The 19502-nt window shown below is 37.3% G+C and overlaps 2 protein-coding genes across 2 annotated transcripts in view; one reads left to right on the top strand and one right to left on the bottom strand.

The window, feature by feature from the left end:
* LOC140163486 (migration and invasion enhancer 1-like) overlaps positions 1-3009 on the bottom strand; it is a 28323-nt gene extending 25314 nt beyond the window's left edge. The window contains exon 1 of the mRNA XM_072186803.1: positions 2952-3009. Within this exon, the coding sequence (XP_072042904.1) occupies positions 2952-3009 (58 nt within the window). The remainder of the gene's footprint in view (positions 1-2951) is intronic.
* Positions 3010-12213: 9204 nt separating this feature from the next.
* LOC140163477 (uncharacterized) overlaps positions 12214-19502 on the top strand; it is a 43368-nt gene continuing 36079 nt past the window's right edge. The window contains exons 1-3 of the mRNA XM_072186795.1: positions 12214-12468; positions 15820-16100; positions 17113-17940. Of these exons, the coding sequence (XP_072042896.1) occupies positions 12359-12468; positions 15820-16100; positions 17113-17940 (1219 nt within the window). The 5' untranslated portion in view covers positions 12214-12358. The remainder of the gene's footprint in view (positions 12469-15819; positions 16101-17112; positions 17941-19502) is intronic.

The following is a 19502-nucleotide window of genomic DNA, read 5'->3' as shown; positions in this document are numbered from 1 at the left end:
GGGAATATTCTATTATTTGCGTGTAGGTGGGCCGCCAAACACGATTATATATTAAGCTTGATGATGTTCGACCCTATATATATAATCGTGTTTCATGCCCACCCTATGGGAAAATTCTATTATTTGCGTGTTGGTGGCCGCCAAACACGATTATATATTAAGCTTGATGATCCAAGTTCAGTTTTATAATTTTCCGCCTTTTTAAAACTTAAGTTTCCGCCAAAATGTTCCCGCTCTTTCTAGTTTAAGCTTGTTATAGCCCCCATAAAATCTTCTAAACCCGCTTTTGCTGCGTAATTTATCCCCCAAAGGAAACCCTCTTTCTCGTCCTCCGGACGGGACTTATTTTAGTTTTAGCTTGTTGAAAGCCTATATATATATAATCGTGTTTGGCGGCCCACCCTATGGGAATATTCTATTATTTGCGTGTAGGTGGGCGCCAAACACGATTATATATTAAGCTTGATGATGTTCGACCCTATATATATAATCGTGTTTCGCGGCCCACCCTATGGGAAAATTCTATTATTTGCGTGTAGGTGGGCCGCCAAACACGATTATATATTAAGCTTGATGATGTTAGACCCTACATAATTTCACTTGCACAACTACGCAATCTCTCGTCTTTGTATTTTACCGCGCACGACAGAAAAACATCCGTTTATACAGCTCGCAGATATTATTGATTAATTTTCAGTAAGCTAGGGAGTCAAATTTTGGCGGCAAAACAGTGGGCCGTCAAACACGATATTGCCGCTATTACAGCTTGACGTATGACCTTCACAACTTACCAATATTCAATAGTAACCTGCTTTTGTTGTCCCATTTTGTTATTTTTCTGTTCAGAGTAAGCGCTTTAAAAGTACTGGTTGATCAAAAATGACAGTGTCCAAAGTGACAGGTATATGGTAAGCGATGGATCGGGGTGCTTAGAAGGAGGTATGAATATTAATAAGTATGACGTCAGTGTGAGTGTATCGGAATGATATTCCTCGTATTCAGAATGTCATTATTAAAATAATAAAGGATATAATTTTATGTTATGTTATGTTATGTTATGTATATGTTATGTTATGCTAGTAATTCAATTAGGCATAGGCCTATGCCCCAAAACTAAATCAACATGTTTCTTTTATTAGGTAATTAATTGACTAAATGAATTAATTATTTAAATAGCTTTATTTATTTTTTATTATTTTTTATTTGGGGTGGTAAAAATGTTTTCATTCAAAAAGTTTAATTATTAACAAACTTTATTGCTTATTTATTTGCTTAGTTAGTTAGTTAGTTAGTTAGTTAGTTAGTTTTTATTTGGGGTGGTAAAAATGTTATTAACAAACTAGATTGCTTTATTGCTTATTTATTTATTTATTTATTTATTTATTTATTTATTTATTTATTTACTTCATAATTAATTAATTAATTAATTAATTAATTAATTTATTTATTTATTTATTTATTTATTTATTTATTTATTTATTTATTTATTTATTTATTTATTTATTTATTTATTTATTTATTTATTTATTTATTTATTTATTTATTTATTTATTTATTTATTTAAGTAAATGTAATCTGTAGGCCTATTGCACATCCCTGGTTTATTGCTTTTCTTATATGTTTATTATTTATTCGATCTATCCGTGCATCGAAAAAAATTAATCAGTCACTTGTTCATTCACTCCTTCAATTAATCTCGAATGAATGAAGGAAAGATGGAAGGAAAAAAGGAATGAAGGAAGGGAAGAAGGAAAGAAAGCAGGAATGAAGGTAGGAAATAATGAAGGAAGGAAAGAAATAATGAAGAAAGGAAAGAAGGAAGGAAAGAAAGGAGGAAGGAAAGAAGGATGGAATGAAGGAAGGGTGAAAAGAAAGCATGAAGGGAAGGACAGAAAGAAGGAAGGAATGAAGGTAAGAAAGAAGGATGGAAAGAAAAAAATGAAGGAAAACGGAATGAAGATAGGAGGTAAAGAAGGAAGAAAAGAAGGATAAAGAAAGGAAAAGGGAAGGAAAGAAGGAAACAGGAAGGAAAGAAGGTAGGAAAGAAAGCATGAATGAAAAAAGGAATGAAGGAAAGGATGGAAGTTATGAGGAAGGAAATAAGAAAAGAAACAAGGAAGGAAATAAGAAAAGAAACAAGGAAGGAAAGGTAACTAGGTAGGAAGTTGGAAGGAAGGAAGGAAAGAAAGAAGGAAACTAAGGACGGAAGGAAGAAAGGATGGATGGAAGGAAAGAAGGTAGGAAAGAAAGGAAGGAATTTGGAAGGAAGGAAAGAAAGAAGGAAAGGATGAAGGAAGGAAAGAAGGAATGGGAAAAAGGGAAAATGGAAGGAATGAAGAAAGGAAAGGAAGAAAATAAAGAAGGAAGCAAAGAAGGAATGAATGAAAGATGGAAGGAACGGAGGGAGGAAAAAGGACAAATAGAAGGGAAGAACGAAGGAAAGAAGAAAGGAAAGCAGGAAGGAAGAAATGAAGGTAGGAAAGAAAGAAAAAAAAGAATGAAAGAAAGATGGAATTAACACAAGAAAAAAGGAGAGAAAGAGAGAAAAAAGAATGAAGTTAGGAAAGAAAGGATTTTCCTTTTTCCTGCTTTTTCTTCTTTCCTTTCTTCCTTCCATCATTCTTTCCTTCCACCATTCCTTCCATCCATTCCTTGTTTCATCATCCTTCTTTCATTTCTTCCATCCTTCCTTCCTTACTTCTTTCTTTCCTTCCTCCCATCATTCCATCTTTCTGTATTTTTTCCTTCTTTCTTTCCTTCATTCTTTCCTGCCTTCTTTCTTCTCTTCATTCTTCTCTTCTTTTCTTCCTCTTTCCTCCCTCCTTTCCTTCCATCTTTCTTTCTTTCCTTCCTTCCTTTCTGCAATCCTTCTTTCCTTCCGTCATTAATTTTTCCCATTCCTTCTTTCTTCCGTTCCTTCCTTCTTTTCTTCCTTTATTTTAATACAATACCTTCTTTCCTTCCATCCATTCTCTTTCCTTCCATCCGTCTTTCCTTCCTGCTCTCCATGTTTCTTTCCTTCCTTCATTACAACTTATTTCCTTCCTCCCAAATTCCTTCCTTTCTTTAGTTCCTTTTTCTTTCCTTTCTTTATCCTTCTTTCCTTCCCACTTTACTTCCTATCTTCATCCCTTCTTTCTTTCCTTCCTTCCTTTCTTTTTCCTTCCTTCTTACCTTCCGTCTCCTTCCTTTCTCTCCTACCTTCTTTCTTTCCATCCTTCCTTCTTTCCTTCCTTCATTCCTTCCTTCTTTCCTTCCCTCTTTCTTTCCTTCCATCCAACTTCCTTCCTTTCTTTCCATCCTTCTTTTCCTTGTTCTTTCCTTCATTACTTCCTTACAACTTCATTCCTTTCCTTCCTTATTTGCTTCCTCTCAGCTTCCTTCCTTTTGTCTTTCTTTCATTCCTTTTTCCTTCCTCATTTCTTTCCAACATTCCTTTCTTCTTTTAATTTTCTTCATGTTTCCATCTTTCTTAACTTCCTTCTTTCCTTTCGTTTTCCTCCCTTCTTTATTTCATACATTCATTCCTGCTTTCTTTCATTCCTAATTCCCTTCCTTCATTCCTTCCTTTTTTTTCCTTCCATTTTTTCTTTTTCCTACCTTTCCTTTATTTCTTCATTCTTCCCTTCCTTCTTTCCTTCCCTCTTTCCTTCCTTCTTTCCATCATTTTTCCTTCTTTCCACCATTCCTTCCTTCTTTCCTTTCTTGTTTCATTCTTTCATTCCATGTTTCCTTCTTTAATTCCTTCTTTTCGACCGTTTTCCTTCTTTCTTTCCTATACGCCTACTGCATAGCCTACTAGTAGTAAATACATATAAAGGCCTTGTATCAGAAAGTTTGTATTTCTGATATTGTTTAAAACAAGTTTGTAATCATAATCTTAAACAAATTAATTAATTAATTAATTAATTTGTTTAAGATTATGATCATAATCTTAAACAAATTAATTAATGAATGAATTAATTAATTAATTAACTAATTAATTAATTGATTAATTTGTTTAAGATTATGATTACAAAGTTGTTTTATACAATATCAGACATAATTGATTAATTAATTTGTTTAAGATTATGATTACAAACTAAATTAATGAATGAATGAATGCATTAATTATTAATTTAAAAAGTAATTAATTAATTAAATGAATGCATTAATTAATTATTTAATTTAAATTAATTAATGAATGCATTAATTAAATTAATGAATAAATGCATTAATTAATTAAATTAATAAATGCATTAATTAAATTGATGAATGAATGCATTAATCAATTAATTAATTTAATGAATGAATGCATTAAATGAATGAATGCATTAATTAATTAATTTATTTTATTAATTTAATTAATTAATTAATTTCATTAATTAATTTATGCATTAATTAATTAATTTAATGAATGAATGAATGCATTAATTAATTAAATTAATTAATTTATTTATTTATTTATTCATTAATTTATTAATTAATTTATTAATTAATTTATTGATAATCATTCATTCATATTTAGACTATTATACATAGGCCTTCCTAGTAGTAGTTGAGTCGGAAATGTGTCTCAGGGTTATGATGCACGGGACTATCATTTTCTTCGGAAGGGGGTGATCGCAAATATACACGGTCATAAATTTTGGAAGAAAAATAAGATGACCACAGTGTGTTTATTTTATTCAAAAAAGACTGATTTCAATACAATTTTAGCCTGTTTAGGGGTAAGGTGTATCGGTGGTGGTGGTGGTGGGAAGGGGTATTGCCCGGGGGTCATAGCCCCCTAAAAGGGCATAATTTTATGACGATTAATAAGACCCTTCACAATATATATTATTTCCCTCCTGCATCCAAATTGAAAATTATTTAATTATTTGATTTTTATTTGATGTTTTCTCTGTTAAATTACATTTTAATTGCATTAATTTGCCATTTTCAACTTTGATCTATTTATTTATTTAGGCCTAAGGGGTGGTGCAATAATTATGTGTACCTGGGGGTGAATTATAGGGGGGGCAAAGATTTTTGGCAGGCCAAAAGGGGAGGGGCAAGCATTTTTGGCAGGTCGAAAGGGGGGGTCAAGCGATTTTTGGCAGGTCGAAAGGGGGGGGGGCAAGCAATTTTTGGTACAGATATTTTGGGCACCGTTTCTATATTACGCCCTAAAAAGGCGTAGGAAAATGTTACGAACACATTCAAATATGCAAAATTTCCTGCTCGCTGCGCTCGCATTATATGTTAAGACAATTTAAGGTTTTAAATTCGGGTTCCCCAAAATCTTGCATGTGTAAGGGGGGGCAAAGATTTTTTGGCACGTCAAAAGAGGGGGGCAAAGTTTTTTTGGCACGTCGAAAGGGGGGGCAAAGTTTTTTTGGCACGGCCAAAGGGGGGGGCAAGCGATTTTTGGCAGACCATTTTGAGAATTCACCCCCCCGGGGGGTACACATAATTCTTGCACCACCCCTAACTAGACTTTATCTTCGATGCTGAACAGACACAAACAATGAACACCACTGCATTATTATATTAGCACTCGTTTCAAAATAAAGAAAATAATAAATAATTGATAATTATAGTAATTAAAAGTCACGGTCCAAATCGTGCCTATTTTAATCTTTAAACAGTAAACTATTGATTGTGAAGGGTCTATAGATCAACAATTCCATGCGTGAATGACATTCGACGTGTACTTAAGCTCACACTGACGTCATACTTATTAATAGTCATGACCTCCTTCTAAGCACCCCGATCCATCGCCTACCTGAATGAATGAAAACAAAAACTGTTTTGCTGCTGTATAACCGTGTTCTTATATTCCTGACCCCACTGAAAGAGTAGAATATATAATCAGATGACATCATAGATTTGGGGGCGGAGCCCTTTATCCAGTTATCCGCCTTCCCCAAAGACCCATTTTCCTACTCTCAGTGAAGGCTGATGAGGGGACCGGATTGCCGGTTTTCTTTGGAAGGGGTCCGATGAATATACTGGATAGAATTTTTATACCAAAATAGGGGTCATAATTTTTTGACACCAAAAATAGTGGGTTATAAAATTATTATAAGGCCCGGTCATGACTCAATGTGTAGGCCTATGTGCACAATCCATCCGCAGCGTTCACACACTGTACTTAGCCTACACTTAGGTTTTAGGGGGCCTGCATTTTCTTATGAAGGGGGGTCCCAAAAATACAGGGGGGTCATAGAATTTTCAGACCAGAAATAGGGGGTTATAATTTTTTTACGGCACCCAAAATAGGGTTATAGAATTATTGAGGGCTGGTGACTTAAAATTTTCACGCGCTGCATGCGCATTCTTTAACTTCACAATCAAAATGTGCGTACAATCTATGCAAAATTTGTATGCACTCTGCGCACCTTCTTTACACTTACGCGCCTTAGTTCCAGCAATAAATAATTTGTCTTGCGTTTGTGTAAGCGGATGGAGGTCGTAAATTTTTTTTGCCCCGCGATAGGGGGGGTCATAAAAAAATTGACTCCGGTCACTGACATATTTGGGACCCCCTTCCAAAGAAAATGCCAGCCCCTAGCTTAGGCCGTATAAAATTAATGTTTTGGTTCTCGTCCAGAGGATTTTCATGAATTGATGAGGGAGGGAGGTGTTTTTTGTTTTGTTTTTTTTCAATGTAAAATTAGCATTGTCAGTAGTTTTCGGTGCTCGAGGAAACGATGAGGCCCTTTTTTTTTTTTTTTTCAAATGTGAGATTCTGGGGGATAAACCCCCTAGAGTAGTACCACAAAAAGACTTGGAAGTGATGCTTGTTCTCTAATAAACTTATTTATATGTATGAAGATTTCATAAATCATTCAAAAGTAAAAAAAAATTGAAAAATAAAAAAAAAAAAAAAAATCTGACAAATCCCAGAAATTGAGGAGGGAGGGGACGAGAACCAAAATATTAATTTTACACGGCCTTACATTCACACTGCACATCTTAATTTTGATCGTTGCTGCAAGCTACCGGTATTATTTTAACCAAATCATTATTTTATCCAAATTTTGCCACCAAAAAACCATAAACTTGTGCCCAAAAGTAATTGGTGATCAATTGAAATATTCATATTGTGCTTCACGGTCTATCATGCTATGGTTGATGAACTTGCTGAGAATTTAGTCTCATGGGTAAAAAAACTCATATGAATGAGGTCATCTAATTAATTATTCATAATTTTATAGGATATAGGCATATAAGGAGAAACGTGAGCAAATCGATATTATTTGCAGGCGACCACTCTGTTTATTTTTCGCACCCTTGCGTCAATCTGACACGGTCCACCAATCAACAAATTGCTCTTCCCTAAGTAGTTATGACGTCATCACCAACTTGTTTATTTACGTTTGGCATTTCCATGTGGGTGAAACTGACAGTGTCAGTGACAAAGTGACAAGCCACCGCGTGAGATCTGAAGCTGTCTGATGAAGAACCTATGTAGATGTACGTTAAGTTCGTGACTGAAATTTACAGGTAGGGTTACTAAAATAATTGGGGCGATCTTTTCCTTTAGGGGCTGTGCAATAATTATCAGCCCCCCGGGGGGGTAAAATTTCTGAATGGCTCGCCAAAAATCGCTTGCCCCCCCTCTCGGCCCGCCAAAAATCGCTTGCCCCCCCCCTCTCGGCCTGCCAAAATATCTTTGCTCCCCCCTTGAACATGCCAAATTTTTGGGATCCCAAATTCCAAACTTTAAATGGTCTAGATGTATGTTGCGAGCGTAGCGAGCAGGAAAATTTGCATATTTAAGCGTTTCCGTACTGTTTTCCTAAGCCTTTTTAAAGCGTTTTATTAAAAAGGCGACCCGTGAATGCGTGCCAAAATCGCTTGCCCCCTCTCTCTCGGCTTGCCAAAATTGCTTACCCCCCCCTTTCGGCTGGCCAAAATTTCTTGCCCCCCCAATTTTACCCTCCCCAGGGCTCATAATTATTGCACAGCCCTTAAATAGACAAGCCCACTGTTGGACTAAATTATCATAGCCTTATAGGCCTTAAACTAAAGCTAACTAAGGTCCGTAACCCGATCGACAGCATCATCCCCCGATTTTTTCATTGACATTGTTGATGAGGTTTTGGTATCACATAATAGATACTATTTTTCTCATTACTATCCTGAAATTTGACGCTCCAAGTCGATGTATTTCCGGAGAAATCATGAAACAGCGGTTTTTACAGGTACCAGTTTGTAAATACTAAAAATTACTCCGGAATTCTCCCCAGTCCCGGGAATTCTGGGGCAGGGAATTATGAACGATCATCAGTCTCCTCAACAGCTACTTTGGTTTCGCGTCATACACATTCTGTGAAAAAAGCGAACCACACTAACTGCTGAGAAGACTGCGCGCTGTATTTAATTATAAAACTTCCACGCTTCACGTAGTGGGCTGTTTAGCTCAATTGATTAGCGCGTTTGTACTTACCCGAGAGGTACCCGGTTCAAAACCCGGTACCGGAAGGGTTTTTTTTCTCCATTTTTAACCCAAACTTTTTATATTCATTTGAAATGTACATATTGCAACTTTGCAAGGGGAAATATATTTTGTTTCCTTTTTTTTGAAACGGAACAAAAAAAACAAATATTTTCCGTTCAATACGGGCCGGGCATTGTACGTCATACGAACGCGAATTGTTGTTGTTGCTTGCCTGCCCAGAATGCAATTCACGTATACCAAGGTATTGGATTGCAAATTTGGCTATTTATTCACATTTACGACTCTAGGTGCTGTAGTTTTGTCAAAATCCGAGATTTTGAATAAAACGCCTGAATCAGCATTTTATTATTACGATGGAATTATTAGTCGAACGCAAGCGCGGATCCAGGGGGGGGTGCTTTGGTGGCTGCAGCACCCCGGGAATGAATCGCAAAAAAAAAAAAAAGAGAGAGAGAAAAGAAAGAGAGAAAAGAAAGAGAGGAAGGAAGGGAGGGAGGGAGGAAGGAAGGAAGAAAGGAAGGAAAAAGTATGCACAAAATCGCGCGAATTGAGTTCTCCCTAGACCCATAACTTTACAGCAGGCGCGGTTTGAAGGAAAGACAGGAAAAAGTATGCACAAAAAAGTTCTTCCAACACCCTAGACCCATAACTTTACAGCAGGCGCGGTTTAGAGGGAGCGGGCCCTCCTCCCACAAAAAAGAGGAATTGCGAGAAGAAAAGAAAGCACAGTTGGGTCGATCGGAAGTAGGCCCTATAATATAGGCCTGCAATTATTTTAGGCATTGCTTGAAGGCGGGTCCTCGTACCAAACGCTTGTGAAAATTACTGCGGGCCCGCCGATATGCAGGGCCTATTACATTTTTGTCACCAAAGTCACTAGACGACAATAATGGGGAAAACTTGTCCACGAAAGGCTTCATGGACGGGCCGTCATTTCACAAATTTTCGGTTTTTTCAAACTGAAATTTGATACACTAACAGTGACAAAATGGTCCACTAAATTGCTTCAATTAGGTCTTCATTTTGCAAAAGTTTCTTACTTCTCAGGGGGGCACATCCCCCCTCAGACACCCCCTGCGTAGTTCATAAACAAGTAGCCATATTAGCTTCTGCTTTCAACATTTCCCAATTTTTGTTTAAATCAATTTATAGGCCTACAACAATTATAGGGAAAACTTGTCCACGAAAACGCTTCATGCCCCGTCATTTCACAAATTTTCGGCTTTTTCAAACTAACATTTTACACACTAATAGTGACAAAATGGTCCACCAAATCGCTTCAATTAGGTCTTCATTTTGCAAAAGTTTCTTACTTCTGAGAGGGCACATCCCCCTCAGACACCCCCCCTCGTCGCATAAGCGCTTCATGTGATGCCAGCTTGGCATTACATTTTTTCATTTACGATTTTTTAAAGCACCGGGGAAGCAGTCCTGGATCCGCCCTTCTTCTTCCTTGTAAGTGCCTACCTCATATGTATGAGTATTATCGCACTGCGTACAGACAAGCTGTACTTATTTTTACTCTGGAACCTAGAGTAGATTGAGTGTATTTTGAAGTACAGTCAACAGTACCGGGATGATCCCCTGCTCTTTTCGAATAGCCTGTGACGTTCTTTTACATGCACACTACATTAATGTGAGAAAATATGCATGTACACGGGACCGACAGCTTAAAGTGCCCTCCGAAGCACTAAGCAAGTAGAGTGAAGTGCCTTGCTCAAGGACACAAAGAGCCGGACCTGGGATTGAACCCTTGACCCTTGGATTCACAGTCCCACGCCTTAACCGCTAGGCGCCACGCTCGACCGCTTGGTGACGCATACACGATGTTCATAACACACAGTACGTACACGGTGTACGCGAGTTAACGCGACGGTGATCTACACAACAAAGGGCCGTACCATAACATGACCGAAGGAGTGGTACGTATTGGCGACATATGCCCTGGTAGTAAATTCCAATTTTCTTTGCTCTGCCGTAGTTGTTCGGCTCAAAAATAAAAGGGATATATCTGACAGTAAAACTAACATTTTATGGCAAAGAAATGCTAATCTATTTTGTATGAAAATGTTATAATATGGCTTTAAGTTATTTTTGCATTGATCAAGCATCAAAGTACTCGATCACACCTCCGTCACTAAGATTTCCACTGTCCCCTAATGGTGAGGAAGGAACAACTTAGGGCCATGATGTGTCGGGCTAGGCCACATCACCACTTTGATCTCAGGGCATACACGCCGCGCCTAGCGCCTGGTTCCAGTGAGCGCACAGTGACAGTGTCATCGCCCGATATCTTCATGGCAGAAATCGCCATGGTAGGTTGAATCCACAGCCTCGCATGGCCATTTTGTTCCGACCTGTTTAATACTATACTTTTGAGACGTATAATGGGCCAAGGGACATCCGCCCTGACTAAGGCTATTGACAATAGCCTGGTCACTGACCTCTGTTACTAGATGTTGCATGGTATACGCCATGAAGTCATCTGCTTTTAGACTGCCTCCATGTGTGGGCTACGCTGTGCTATAATTTGGCGCATATAAAATCAGAATTTTTGTCAGTTTTTGAGCTCAATATGCACAGTTCTTTCTCAATACGCAAACTAACGACTATCATATCCTTTCAACACATATATTCAAATGCAAGCATCAAAATATGGCTTCTTTAGAATAAAAAAATTACGGGAGATATTCATCATTTTCTTCCCCGGTATCCAAAGATTTATCGTCTGAATATCAAATCGTGCATACTGCATAGCACATTCACGTGTATCGATCCCGGGTGTTGATTTTAGTGTCTCGATCTGCTGTACAATGTAATTATTAACCAGGTGATGTTGATGTGGAGCGTTGTGTTGTACCTACTAACAGATACAGGGTATTACACTACTGATGGTTCTAAAGTAAACTTCAGTTCTGTATTTCGTGCCAGTTTGCAGGAATCAAAAACCATCCAAGGCGCTTCACTTTACTGTATGATTCAATGAAAGAATTGATTCTTGCCGGCAACAAATGTTTTGAGAATCATAATGCGAGAATCAATTCAGTGATTGTAGATGGATCATGTTGTCGAATCTGAGGCCCGGGGGAGGCACTCAAATATGAAAGTGACGTACCTGTGCCCACCAGCGTACGAAACTAAGGGTCTATCGGTGTAGAAATTTTCAGAAAAAGGGGGTCATTCAGTCAGTTGGCAATGTTGAATATGGGGTGATTTTGTATGGGAGCACCCAAAATTTCACATCATTGACAAAAAAAAATTGCTTTTTACCCAATTTTACAGTACAAAATAGACAAAACTCATTTATTTTGCTCAAAATGCGTGTGGAGCATGCCGAAATTTCAATTTTGAGGACTAATTGTTCAAGAAAGGTGGTCATTCAGTGTAGGCTACTGAAAAAACCAGGGTCATTGGGTGTAGGATTTGCCAAAAATACCGGGGCCTTTTCATGGGCACATGACGTATATATCTGAGGCCCTGCAACAAACCATGCAAAGCGACATTGTACCGTGGTCAGCTTCACGAGCAGTGAATGACCCCCAATACCTCCTTTTTGTTTTACTGAACTCCCTCTCACCCAATACCTCCTTTTTGTTTTCTTGTCACTAAAAGCCCCCCTTTTTAAAAAAAAAAATTGTGGGAAAATTTCTGATAAATTTCTCACTGAATGACCCCATTTTGTCATTTTTTTTTTAAAATATATTTTGACCCTAAATTTTCCCCAGTCTCACTGAGTGACCCCCTTTTTTGGTAAGATTTTCCCAAGTTTGAGATCATTTAAAAGAGAAATGATCAATCAAATGTAAAATAACATAACATGATCAAATAACAATATTGATTTTAAAATAAGGTAATATCAGGTAGTAATGGTGTATCTTGCACCTGAATACTTTGTTTGTTATGCAGGTAGATAAATAGATGTGAAGAAAGATGGCTTCCAAATCCTTACATGAAAGCAGCAGTGTTACAGAGACACTGAAGGACAAGGAATCGGAGAAGAGCAATATCCATCGGCAGGCAAAATCTCACTTTGTTGTCAGGTAAATTGCTATGCCTATTTTATTTGCCATAGAAGTGATGATGTAACAGGATTAACTACCATAGCAATAGGTTAAAACAATTTTGAATATATCGCACTGCACTTGTACATTCATGTGGTACCTCTGCATTGAACCATACATTTCAAAGAACAGGGATAAAGAGCTGGACCGTAATTTTATAGAATATTCATATCATGCTGATCACTCACACCTGTAAGTTTAGTTTCTTTAAAAAAGCGTGATATTAGGCTTGTTCAGGCGATCGATTGTAAAGTCGCGTACATTCGAATGTAGCTACATGCAAGTTACAAGTGATGATTTTACATGTAAGATATCTTACATGTAGTGAGCTACATTTGAATGTAAGGCCAGTGTGAACAAGACTTGCATGTAAACTTGCTTGTAAGCATGACCTTGATGACCCAATCCTATTCTGATTGTGCATAATCATGGCATAATTTACCAGTGAAGGTCACTCTTACTTTTGAGTTGGCTTACAAGTAAGTCCCGTGTGGACACACACTCGCTTGTAGCATAATTTAATTGCTGGCTCGCTTGTAGGTTACATTCGAAAATAGGCTACCGTCTAAACACACCTATTGTATTCAGTCAATGATTGTAAACATACATGTACACAGGTGATGAGTGCAACCTGCTTGAGTAGTGCAGGGTGATATATACAAAAATTGTTTTAACCTATTGTAGTTAATCCTGTTACATCATCACCTATATAGAATTCTAGATTAACAACCCCAGACGGAGACAATGAAACACAAGGAAACAGCAAATTTTGGCAATACTTATTGGCCATCAGGAGAGACAATAATTTTATTTTCATAAACAAAGATTTCAGCCATTATATCATTAAAAGCAAAGGGTTTGTACACAACCCTGGAATGAAATCAGAAAGGATGGGATTCCAAGATAAAAGCAAAAATACTCAAACCCAATTTCTGTTCGACAGCAAACACCCGACTGAGGAATCATGAATCCCAAATCAAGCAAATTCAAAAAGGGAAAAATCAAAAGGATGGGATTCCAAGATAAAAGCAAAAATACTCGACCCAATTTCTGTTCTCCAGCAAACACCTAACTGAAGAATCTGAATCCCAATCGCAAATTCAAAGGGGAACTCCAGAATAAGAGCAAAATACTCAACCCAATTTCTATTCTACAGCAAGCAGTACTGAGGAACGTGGAGCCCACAAATAACCCGACAAAGGGGAATTTTTATAATGGCCGAAACTTTCCACTCTATCAGCTTTTCATTCTATAATTATGTTGCATACAATCAATTGCTCCGAAGGCTACATTCCTTGGAGCTTTTTAATAGGGATGCCCACTCTCAATACAGTTTCCACTAGAACGATTTTTCATTTACTGTGTGCGTGCACTCACACACGTATTGTCTATGGAGAAACTGATCGATACAAGAAATCCCAGGCATGTTAAATGGCGTACATACTTGTTTTGATCCAAATGTAGGCCTATATCAGGGTGTTTCAAGAAATTCCTGATTCCACCAGAAAACATTCACCAAACTTTTTCCTGTTTGGTCAGTAAATAGAGAGGACCTTCCTGCATGAAGAGATCAACTTTTTTAATGAAAAATTTAATGAGATGAGAACTACAACAGGTTGAAGTGACACCATTCCGTGCATCAGGTGTTCAAACGCAATTATCTCCAAATTTGGAGTGAATCAGACAAGCAAACTTACATACTCATACAATTTAACTATTTATGAAGACAAAATGTGTAGGATGTTAAGAAATTTAAGAATGTTTAAGCCTACCGCGGCCCATCTCAAATCATGCACTTCCCGTGCACTTCTTACTACCATGTCCATTTCATAGGGAGTATAAAACCGGGGACCATCATGGCTTCCATGCACACAGTGTATTGCTCAATGTAGTAAAGATAAACTTTGAGTTGGAGCAAATTTCTCAAAATTGGCAGTGATTAATGTTACCAAACTTATGCCAAGATGAAATATAATAATTTTTGAAGATAAAATGTGCTGACCGTAAAAGATTGAACAATGTTTAAGACTACCGCCATTCATTTGAAATAATGCACTTATTGTTCATCTCCTCTATGGAGATATTTTCCATGGCGGCCATCTATGATCATGCTTGCGGTTTCACCAAACAAACCATGGGTTTTGAGGTCTTATATTTTTGTTGTATGTCAACAAAATCGATTAAATTTTCAGGATGATCTTATTTTCATGTTGTTATAAGCAAATATAATGTTCCAGATAACGCTAGTTAATAAATACATTAAGAAAAAGTACCTTAAAATTGCACTTTCTGTTAGTAATCCTTTTTGGACTTTAACTTTTTAAAATGTTCTAGCAGCCCTATATAAAACCGTAACACTCAAAAGGCCATATCTCTGGAATGAAACGTCCGATTAAGATTATTTAAACGCCAAAATGTTTCTTTCATCAATTCCCAGCCAATAAGTTAGGTCTGAATCAATTTAAAAGTACTTCAATTTTTAGTGGACATGCCTATTTTTAAGCCTCTAGGTATTCATACCTGGAAGCTACAATGACTGAAAGAATGAATGTGAGAGAATATTAAAATGAAATATAGAGATACAGGTGCATATAAATGTAAGATGCCAGATAAAAGAAAACAAACATCTCCTTGTTTAATATGTGGCTTGTCCTCTATGTATTTGATGTAATTAAACATGACATGTTAATTCTGTCTTAGAAATTTTTTGAAAACAGATCTGTTGTAATAATGCTATATATGCTGCAGTTAAATTTTATGCTGCTGCTATATAGCATTATAATGAAATTTGACCGAGCATGTCGGAAGCTTATCATTTATTTGCTATTTTGGGCAAAAAATGCCAAATTTTCTGATTTTCTCCCCCAGAATTTACCCTCCCCTCCCCCATTGCCTCCCTGAAAAAATTCTTGGTACTGCCACAAAGGGGTTTATATCTCCTCTCAGCATCATTTTACTTCCGGTCATTGGAAATGTTGAGAATGTCTGTCTGCAGTAGTTTTTTTCCCATTGGTTTTATGAGTAAAAGTCAGTTCTCTTTTTTTTACAGTTTAATAGAAGCAAATTCAGCTGCTAATTCTACATCTTTGTTCATCATGTTCATTCAGGTTTTAGTATTAATACTCATTGTCATATTGTACAATAAAAATGCATTGAATTTTCTCACGTCATTTTGAACCACTTTAGATGACACATTTTTGGTTTAGGCAACTTGTTGAAAACAGTCTCAAGATGCATGAAAATGTGTCTTAAGTATTTGTTGTAACCACTGAACAGTTCACTATTATACATAAGCAATCAATAATACCCTTATGTTTTATATTACATCAGTGTTGGTGGACCCAGACATTATGCAGATAGTGATTTTGTGAAACCTCATGAGAGTCATGCACATCTCAACTTGTCATCCGTCATGGTAACTGATGATCAGGCCGAGACCAGTGAAGCTTCCCTTCATGATCAAACCAGTAGTTTGTCAGAAACAGTGATACATCATCAACCAGGAAAGGCAAGATCTACCAGCAGCAGTAGTAGTAGTGATGATGAGGGGACTACTACTAACACTATAAGCAAACCTGTCCAAGAAGCAGATATCTCTAAAGGTGATCAAGGTATGTCTAGAAACAAGTCAAATTTTATACAAACTGATAATAAATATTTCTGTAATATTTTTTTCTTTGCTGGAGGTCCTTGTCTGTCATATATAATTTGGTGTGTACAGTATAGATTGGGCTATTCCACTTGAAATCCATACACCCCCTATGGAAGACATAACCTTAATCTCCTACACAAGGGGTGTGGACTGTGGATTTCAGATGGAGTCACCCATTCAGGTAACCCCATGTGAAATTTACACTCCCTGTGTGGAAGATAAAGGTCATGTCTTTCATAGGAGGTGTAAGGGTTTCAACTAGAATAGCCCATTATCAAAAGAAGGGGTCTTAATTCTAGAGAGTGGGAAACTCACACAATCATCATATACCCTATATCATTGTCTTGAATAGTCACCCTTCAATTAAACACCCCACCACTTTTTGCAACCAAGATGTTTCAAAACTGCTGATATTACCTAGAACTAGCCCTAGTTCCTCGGTGGGGATCGAGGCGCTTAGTGCTGAGATGCGCAGCGAGGCGCATATTTTGTAATGTCAGAGAGGGGTTGTCATGGTCCCATACAGGCACTGAACAAGTGCTAATATTTCCATGCTATCTTGTGTAGTAAGCTTACCAAGGTGCACACATGGTCATTAATGGTGTCGGTACTCGGTAATTGGCAAAAATCTGGTCGTAAACCGGAAGTGAACCAGAAGTCTTAGTTTCTAAGTTTATAGTTCGTCATCTCAGCGTGAGTTTCAGCTTACCTAATGTTTTTAGCAGGAATTATCCTTCTGAAAATGACCTCTAATAAACGCCCTCGTTTGGGAAATGCAATGCCTCCGGTGGCGACTATTCAAGCAAATACGGTAGGCATTGTGATTTTTATTTATCTATTGATCGCTTTTATGAATCAGGAAACTATACATATTTTCTTTCCATTTTGGTTTCCATTATGTATTTGCATGTTGTGCACAATTTGATAAGGTAATACTAAATAAAGTAAAAACTTTACATTTTTTTTCCTAGGTGAAAGTGCTTCTGCTGCTCCAGCATCCACAAACGACAATGTCACTGATAGTGTTTCAAGCTTATCTCTTGACACTAATTCCATCCATTCTGACTCAGCAGACACAGATAATTCCTCGTCCTGGTCTTCCATATCCAATATAGAAGACAATGTCACGGCTGAAAACAACCAAAAAGACAAACCAATGGAAGAGAAAGTCGACACCGTTGACAAAGACGACAAAGAGGCCACTGCGACGTCCCCTGGCATGAATATAATGGCTTTATTTAAAGCGGGTTTGTTTTCTGTGAGAAGAAATGCACTTACAGAAGAGAAAGAAAAACCTGTGATACAAGATGTTGTGGATAATATGCCAGAAAGGGACAAGTCATCAAGCGGTGATGAGGTTGATAAGATAGATGCTGAAGCACTTCCAGTAGAAGAGGAGGAGACATCAATGAAAACTTCTGATCATGATGACAATTCAGAACTGAAAGCACCGAAAAGAGACTCATCAACTGAAATGCAACAGCCATTGGGTAGTGAAATCTTTGATGATCCGAAAGATGCCACCGTGATTTTTGTACCAAAAAGTGATGATGCTACAGAGGGTGATGATGAGAAGCAGAGCAAAGACACAGAAAGCAAGGAGTCATCAGTGAATGCTGACCAGCAGTTGATGGAATCATTCAAGAGTTCTGATACGGCTGAGTTTGAGACACTTGACATGCAGAGTGATGGCGAGGAGGAGAATGAGGGTTTTGTGACTGCTGAGACATTACCAAATATGACAAATGACGGAATTGAATTGGATTTAGCTGGTACTACTGAAAATACTGTCAACATAGGTATGTCCTTGGTTTTTAGCTCATTGCGTAAACGCAATGCACTATAGGCATAGTCCATATTTCTGTATGTTTTTTTCTTTCTCTTGCTACATCGTTTGAGCAATGGATCTGGTAATTTGAGGGGGCGATCTTTGCATGATTGTTCATAATTGTTACTTATTTAGCTAGGAAAATTCGGACGGAAAGTATCATTTTTGGAGCATTTTCTTACGAAAAGTTTACCTAGTTTCATGGAATAGTCTCCTATGCAGACTGTTTGTGGTGCTTTTCATATTACAAACACTGTACAAACTCCTTGATCATGCGAATTTGTAAAAGAGATGGTTGAACTTTACTGTTTCGGTGCGGCTACAATGTCTGCTTTTCAGTGTTGCTTTTAGCACCAATTGGGCTTGTGCAGTCTATAGGCCCTTACTTCTGTGCATGAGCCATGAGCAAATAGTGTCTCAAATGCTCCCAAATCAGAACTAATTGGGCTACCAAATTGTTGGTTGGCAACCCTGATTATGAACAAACATCTCACTCATTTACACTTCATATCACACATCTTGACCCAATTAGTTATAAATGTAAACATTTACTCAAGGACACAGGTGAAATGTCCTTTTGACTGGCACTGGCCTAGTATATCAGTATATGGGACCATGACAACCCCTCTCTGACATTACAAACAGACAACCAGAAAGTCTGAACAGGGAAGTGCTGGGGTAAACACTAGGCTAGTGGCCTTTCCCTGTTCTGAAGATTGAAGGGAGCACTCAGCACTTGTTTGAAATATGAAGTCAGGAAAATTAGATGTGTGCAAAATTTTATTTATTTATTTATTTCATTTACCATGAAAGTGTTGTAGTTTTTAAGTTTCAAGTTTTTATTTGGAAATTGCTTTTACATCAGTGGCACTCATCTATCCGATGGTGCATCCAAGACATTAAATATACTTGTGAACAAAACTGTATTAAACAAAATAAAATCAAAGGATACTCGACAAGCAAAAGGTACAAATAAATAAATGCCTTGAATAAATAAATGTACCGCAAGTATATTTTCAAAATGCTGATTTGTGCTTGATCACAGCACTATGGTGATTTTGAGGTTTGAGAATACTGAAATGTGTTTTTTCAAAGTTGGCAGCCCTGTGTACATAGATATACATGGCTATACATGGCTATACATAGCTATATATGGCTATACATGGCTATGACATGGTTACATATGGCTATACATAACTATGCATGGCTATACATGGCCATACATAGCTATCCATGGCTACACATAGCTATGCATGGCTATACATAGCTATGCATGGCTATACATAGCTATGCATGGCTATACATAGCTATGCATGGCTATACATAGCTATGCATGGCTATACATAGCTATGCATGACTATGCATGGCTATACATAGCTATGCATGCCATTTACCATGAAAGTGTTGTAGTTTTCAAGTTTCAAGTTTTTATTTGGAAATTGCTTTTACATCAGTGGCACTCATCTATCCGATGGTGCATCCAAGACATTAAATATACAAACAAAACTGTATTAAACAAAATAAAATCAAAGG

This window comes from Amphiura filiformis, chromosome 1, assembly GCF_039555335.1.
Source record: "Amphiura filiformis chromosome 1, Afil_fr2py, whole genome shotgun sequence".
Taxonomy (NCBI): domain Eukaryota; kingdom Metazoa; phylum Echinodermata; class Ophiuroidea; order Amphilepidida; family Amphiuridae; genus Amphiura; species Amphiura filiformis.
Note: the sequence above shows the minus strand (reverse complement) of the source record. Positions and strands in the feature narration are given on the sequence as shown.